At 44.1% G+C, this 7,326-nt stretch overlaps 1 protein-coding gene across 1 annotated transcript in view; it reads left to right on the top strand.

Moving 5' to 3' along the window:
• The first annotated feature begins 668 nt into the window (after positions 1 to 668).
• spg11 (SPG11 vesicle trafficking associated, spatacsin) overlaps positions 669 to 7,326 on the top strand; it is a 32,135-nt gene continuing 25,477 nt past the window's right edge. Inside the window, exons 1-6 of the mRNA XM_040132775.1 lie at positions 669 to 1,005; positions 2,429 to 2,616; positions 2,725 to 2,952; positions 3,863 to 4,079; positions 5,074 to 5,211; positions 6,253 to 6,653. Coding sequence (XP_039988709.1) covers positions 764 to 1,005; positions 2,429 to 2,616; positions 2,725 to 2,952; positions 3,863 to 4,079; positions 5,074 to 5,211; positions 6,253 to 6,653 — 1,414 coding nt within the window. The 5' untranslated portion in view covers positions 669 to 763. The remainder of the gene's footprint in view (positions 1,006 to 2,428; positions 2,617 to 2,724; positions 2,953 to 3,862; positions 4,080 to 5,073; positions 5,212 to 6,252; positions 6,654 to 7,326) is intronic.

Below are 7,326 nucleotides of genomic sequence, written 5' to 3'. Positions count from 1 at the left end.
GGTATTGTTCTACTATGTATATTATTTCCAATAAAAATGAAAACATTATATTAATGATACAATTGTTTAAAAAAAACACACACACAAGTTTTATTTGTTTGTTACATAATGTCTGACATCAAACTTCATTTACCCTAAAATAGCAATATGTAAAATAAATGTAAGTAAAGTGCAGATCATACGAGTAAATAATGGTAATAACAAATTTACAAAAATAAAATAAAATCCCAAATCGTTTTTTTTCACACAAAGCTCCCCTTTTCACAACTTTGTATTTTTTTTGTTTTTTTTCATTTATTTATTTTTTTATTTTTACTGTAGCAGCTTTATTGATCTACAACAACACTGCAAGACAACCGTGCAGAGAGTACAGGGAAAAATAAACCAAAAAACTGAAAAGACTTATGGCTTATCAAACTTATAAAAGCATTAGGTTATCAAAATAAAATATGAATACAAACTATCTGATAATGTGACAAAATTACGCAATAATCCTTATTCAATTTGATTAGATTTCTCAACAATATGAAATTTTACTTGATTTATCTTTGTTGTTGTGATTAGTAAATCAAGATCGTCACTCGATTAAGTTGACTGTTTCTGTCGTGTTTATCTACCGCTTTTCTATTGGTCAGATTCGGTCGGCTGACAGGCGAGCGCAGGACATGTGACATGTGACACGTGACACGTGACACGTGACATGTGACCGAGCTGCTGTTGACATGACAGGAAGAAATGTCCGAGCTAGTCCGGCGTCGCATCGATGAACACACCTGACGCCCGTGTGAAGATGTTGGAGGCGGCTCAGCGGCGGGAGAATAACTCCATAGCGGTGGCGGTGATCCCTGAGAACCAGCACTGTGGAAAGGTAGCGGACGTCCACAAAGCTGAGCTCGCTCCCAGAGGCTCCCTGCTCGGCTGTCTCGGTGTCGGGGGCCGGCTGGTGGTGTGGGACCCGGCGGACAGAGAGGCTCCCCCGGCTGTACTGGACGGCTGCTGCGCAGAGTGAGTCCGACAGACTGACCTCGCTTCACGCTTCTCGTGTGCGGACTTGAGTCTGATTTTAGACTGAGGCGGGACAAACCTATCATCTGAGTTACATCGTAGTTCATCCCAAACTAGTGTAAAGTTATGAACATCATGTACTGAGGGGAAAACACGAAGAAAGGCTTTCTGAAGGCTCTGTGCACGGCTGGATTGACCTCCCACAGGGCCCCGGGGCAGAGATTTGTTGTTGGGCCCCTATTGACCCCCACCCTACATCAGTTTCATTATCGCCCCAGACACACAGAAGCCATCGAGTACTCTAGAGCTCAGATGATTAGTCGATTAATCGATTATTCAATCCACCGAAAACTGGAATGTTTGATTTGCAACAGTTTTGGAAATTGATTCATTGTTTTTTTTGGTTATTTTTTTAATCAAAAGTGACATAAATTCACCGGTAAAAGTTTCTCGAATGTAAATATTTGCTAGTTTTTTATGACAGTGAACTCAACATCGTTGTGTTTTTGACCGCTGATCAGACAAAAGCAGCAATTTGAATTTGTGATCTCGAGCTTCAGGGAATAATGGGGGTATTAAAATGGGGGTATAAAACCCAAATAATTAGATGATCATTAAAGAAAATAACTGTCAGACTTATTGATAATTAAAAACAATTGTTAATTGCAGCCTGACAGTATTTCTGTGTCTTAATTACTTGATTGAATTGAAAACATTAAAGCTATTTTACAAAACATTCATCCAGAGTAAAAACTAAATCAATCAAAGTCTTAAAACTACATTTGGATACAGAGTCCCAGACATAGTTGATAGTCTACTTTAACGGCACAAATTTGTAACACATTTGTGATTAATCAAATGGTGTAGACTCGTGAGATTAGGGAGTAACCGTGGGGCCCCTGGGCAGTTTGCCTGGTTGGAAATTCAGCCCTTGGCCACACAAAATTCTTCTCTGTCTCATGATTACATCTGACACAAGTTGGCACTGACACGGATTTATCAGCCTCTATTTTCGGTCCGTACGGTTATTGAGCTAAAGCTGTAAGACATAATGAAAGGATATGAAGTTTACCAATACTAATGTAAAAAGAGGTTCCGCCTATGATCGGAAAGATGTAGGCTGACGCCATCAGTGTTGTATTAACAATATTTTTCATATTTATGATTTATTTTAATATTTGTATGATCTAATTTTAAAGTTTGACTAATGACTAATTTATGCCACATCAATGGGAGAATCGACACAATGCCTTGTGTTAAAGAATTAGTTCAAATTAGTTGCATAACCATTTTATAATTTGCACCTTTTCCTAATTTTTCCGTCTCAGAGATGAGCCTGATCGAGTCGATCTGCATCGATACAGCAGAGAAACACCTTTTGTGCGGTTTGGTTTAGTGTAGTTATGTTTTCCTCTGTCTCCAGTTTCTGCTGGGAGGAAGTGACCGTCCACAGTCCAGGCGTCAGCAGCTCCAGACTTCTGGCTGTCGGATCTCAGTGGGACCTGAGGCTGCTGGAGGTGGAGGCAGAACGATCAGCCTCCGTTTCTCTGCTCTGTGTCTCTGAATGTCCTGCAGACCAACTGCTGCAGACTGTCAGAGAGCAGGACCACAGTGAGTATCACGACCGGTTCCCCATCGTTACAGGCAGACCCTGGTCCAACCTCAGAGATCTGACGCTGCAGCCATAAACGGAAAGACGACTGAAGTCTCTGTTTTCAGGTGTGTGTGAGCTGCAGTCGCTGCGTCTGTTGTCGTTCGCTGCCGGCCGCTGCTGTGTGCTGCTGAACGGCGACTGGCTGCTGCAGCTGCGGTGGCGGCAGGTGGAGGAGGAGCTCCAGATGTTATCCTGCAGCAGCGTCCAGCTGACCGACAGCAGCAGACACGCCGCCGTCCACCACTGTGTCTGCAGAGAAACCTTGTTCATCCTCAGCTCCACCGGACTCATCTGTATCCTCCGCTGAACAGGGCCTGAATACAGCTACTACTATTACTGCTACTTGTTGGTTCCACCACCACTGCTACGAAATTCGGTTACCATTAATAATAACTGTAATAATAACAGTCAACAATCTAAGATAAACTGCACAAAACCAAGATGATCTAACAAGGAGATAGTTAAATTAAATTAAGCTAAACTAAACTAAGCCTAATTAGATAAAAGATGAACAAAATTAATTTAAAATGAACCAAAGCAAAGCATAGCTTAATTTAATTAAACTTAATTTGAAGAAGTTGGGCCTAACTAAACTAAACTAAGACAAAAGTAAACTAAACTGACATGAATCAAAGAAACTAATCCGAAGCAAACGAAACTGAGTTAAACAAAACTAAATGACAGAATTAAACTAAGAAGTAAACCCGAGCTGGCGTTAATGAAACTTGACTCAACTACATAAAACAAATATAATCTAAGATTAATTTGAATCTAACTCATTTAAACTGCCGTTAAGTGAAAGGAAGCTAAACTATACAGTACATCCATTAGCTATACCTGCTCATCCCTTTAAATTGATTAAACCAATATAAATCAAGCTAGCTAAACTAAATTAGAGCTTAAGCTTCACTTAATGTAAGTAAGCCAACTAAATGAAGCTGAAGGAAAGGAAATGAAACTAGAAAGCCTTACTGAAATCAAGCTAAGCTAAACCCAACGCAAACAGAGCTAAACTAAACTAGCGGTAAGCTAAGCTCTATAAAACTAAGAAAGTTTAGCGAAACCGAAATGAGGTAAACAGAATGATCTTTTCTCATTTGAATCTAATCTGAGTCTGGACTAGCAGTGTTGCCAGGTGACCAGGTAACTATTGTAGGACGTAGAATCAGAATCAGCAGTCTTTCCTTTAACCCTGTCCTCCAGCTGTGTATAACATCAGTGATGGCCGTCTGCTGGCCAGCGTTGACCTCCCTGCCTACCTGAGCTCTGGCCTGGCAGAGGACGACGTCGCCCCCTCCTCTTCCACCTTCTCCTCGTCCTCCTCCTTCCGCCTCCTCCAGGTGTCGGCCGATCTCAGCACAGCCGTCGCCGTCACTCAGTCCCACGCGGCTGCCGGCGTCGACCTCGACCACTACTTCAGGTACAGCGGCGGGAAAACGATTCGGGCAGTTACTTTATCGTCGGCAGCTCGCACCTCGTCCCTCACACGTCGCCAAATCAAAATGGATCACATCGCCCATCACACAAATCAGCTACCGACATCAACAGTGTCAGCCTCCCCTCCACGTTTGGGTAGATCTCCAAAGTTCTCAGAGCTGAAACACAATTTGGCCTTTCTAGACATGGTTTCTCTGATGGTAAAAACTGTGATTATTGATCGAGGAATAACTTAAATGTTGGAGGAGCATTTTCCTTCCTCGATAACAAACTACATCTCTCTGCAAAGTAATTCATCATAATTCGTGTCCCGCATTTTCTGTTATCTAGAAGAAGATCAGGCGTTTAGAAGATACAGACATGGATTTCTTATTAACCTGTATATCTAAGGTCGATATTGAGAAAGCATGGATAGATTTCCAAAAGCGACTGCATTTTTCACCCTGCCAGAAAAGGTGCATAAACGTTCCCTTATTCGTATTCGGTCTAAGACAGTCGGTTGGGTTATCTTTCAAGATCTTACGCATCCTCACTGGAGTAAGATAAAATTTCCGAGTAAATCTTTTCCTTTTTTGTCGTTGTTATTGTTTTTTACCAGATAGATCATGTTAAACAAAATCTCAAGAGCAACAGTAAAACACTGAGGAATCAGTGTCAAAATGAGGATTCAAGCAGTACGAGTGGAAGCACATTAAACAGAAAACACTGCCCGTGGGAACGATGTGGAATCGGCCCACTGAACAATTTTGATCCTGATTGGAAAGAGCGTCGCAGAGACGTGACCAACCGCCTGTTCGTCTGGTCTGCCAACTGTATCTCGGCCAATCAGTCTGATGCGAACGGCCTTGACTCAACTGGAGGAATATCAAACTGATTCACTCTGCAAGTCGGTTATGCTCGGTACCAGACAGAGACCCGCTTTGCTCTGTTCTGGGATGACACAAAACAAACTTCAGACTGATGTTCCTGTCTTCCAGGATGTACCCAGACCACCTCCTGTGTGCTGTCCCCCCTGCTCGCCCCCCGCTCCAGCCGCAGCACGTAAGAGACCAGGACAGCCTGTCGAGCTCCAGCTGCAGCCTCGCCGCCCTCGGATCGACCTTCAGTGCTGACCGGTAAGCCACTCACCAATTACACAGACTTTGCCTTTATAGATAATAAATAGTGAGGCCCCGGAGATGACTAGCACTACAAGATCTAGGTCTATATCTGCGGATGAGAAAGATACAAAAGGCACAGAAATAAACATTTTTAAAAAGTGTCAACAACATCCTCTAACATTATTCCTCAGCAACTTTGCTTTGGACGAATTAATGCGCTATAAACTCAGTTTTGATGGTCAAAAACCGAATTGGACACATTAAAATGTTGACCTGCTGGTGGCGCTACGTGAAAAGTCAGAGGATCCTCAGAGTTATTACAGTTCATCCTCAGGGGAACATGAACGTCTGAAACGCATTTCATGACGATCCATCCAATAGTAGCTGAGATATGTCAGTAAGAGACAGCCACTATATGTCAACCTCATGGTGGCACTAGATTAAAAGTCAGGGGGTCGCCAGACTTATTCAAATTTATCCTCTAGGGACCGTGAATATGTGTCACAATCTTTGTGGCAATCCATCCATTTGTTGTCCCCAGGGGGAAAGTCAAAGCATCATCACAGTCAGTAAGATTCACCCCCTGGGGACCACGAATGTCTGTACTACGTTTCGTCTCAGTCAGACGTCGGCGTCCACACAGACATGCCAGTAGAAAAACCTGCCTCTGTTCTGACTGGAAGCAGTCAAGCAGGATTTTATTCACATCGAGGGAAACAAAGCTTTACTTGCGCCCACAGGACTTGATGGAGGGAAAGAAAGACAGAGAAAGATGTGTTTTTAAATTCAGCCGTCAGTGTTTGGATAGCTGGTTAGTGTGCACCAGCTGCTGTCGCCATGATGGTGAGGGACCATCTGACACGTGGAAAGGGGGGGGGGCTCTCAATAGTTCAGTGAAACAGATAAGGCCCCTGATTCCTCGATGCAATTACTTTGATTATTTCACACTAACACCGATAAATTGTGGAACAGAATAATCTACATTGTTTGTTCTTGGTTTTTCTTCGTTCACCTTTACCTTTAATCCTGCCCCCTCACCTCTAACTTCACCTCTAGCTCCTGGGAAGCTCGTCTGGCCTCCATGTACAGCAGAGCCCAGCAGGGTCCAGCTCCCCCTACTTCTGCCTCCTCCTCCTCCTCCTCCTCCCAGCCTGCCAGGACATCCTGGTCCTCCTCGCTCCCCCACCTGACGTCCCACCAGGCTCCGTCCGCGGCCCGCAGCAGAGTCCCTTGTGGTGGGGCAAGCGTCGCTTTCTCCGCCCCGGAGTCGTCCGCTCCGTCTTTGCTCACTGTCTCCGAGTTCTCTGCCCTGCTGACCTTCGTGTCCCCTGGAAACAGACAGACCACAGTGGCCTCGTGGGATTTTGAGTCCGGGAGTCTGAGCTACCACCAGGCGGAGGGTGAGGCGGCTCCGGTTCAGCGCTGTGGAGAGAGACAGCACAGACTGCTGCTGAGCAGTAAGTCAGACTCAGACTGGGGTTTTCAGTGTCGCGTTCACTCGGTCTGGGTCTTGTGTTCACAGTTGGGGCCGTCATTTGTAAAATGTTACGGTAACACGGCAGGATCCACCACTTATTTCCGGGCGGAACTGAAAGTGAATGCCTCTGAAACGTTGGCGGTAGTTCCTCATTGTGTAAAAATACTGTGTGTGCACCACTTCAGTAGTCGTAGTTTAGAGCTGAGCCAGGAAGTTGATTTATTGGAGCTCTACAGTAGAAAGAGTGATTTTCAGCTTTGTTTTGTTTTAAACCAAAACAAGACAAAATTAGCCACTAGCATCACATTTATCATTATTTCAGTGAACTTAACAGTGAACTTTGTCCGTCTCTCTGTCTCTCTGTCTATCTCTCTGTCTATCTCTCTGTCTTATTCTCTCTCGTTCTGTCGTTCTGTCTCCTCTCTGTCCGTCTTTCTGTCCGTCTCTCTTTCATTCTCTTTGTCCGTCTCTCTTTCATTCTCTCTGTCTGTCTCTCTGTCTGCCTCTCTGTCTGTCTGTCTCTCTCTCTGTCTCTTTGTCTGTCTCTCTCTGTCTGTCTCTCGTTCTATCTCTCGTTCTATCTATCTGTCTGTCTCTCTTTTAATTCTCTCTGTCTGTCTCTCTCTGTCTGTCTTTCTATCTCTCTGTCTGCC

Source organism: Xiphias gladius, chromosome 8 (genome assembly GCF_016859285.1).
Source record: "Xiphias gladius isolate SHS-SW01 ecotype Sanya breed wild chromosome 8, ASM1685928v1, whole genome shotgun sequence".
In the NCBI taxonomy this organism is placed as follows: domain Eukaryota; kingdom Metazoa; phylum Chordata; class Actinopteri; order Istiophoriformes; family Xiphiidae; genus Xiphias; species Xiphias gladius.
The sequence above is the reverse complement of the archived record's forward strand: the minus strand, read 5'-3'. Positions and strand labels throughout refer to the sequence as shown.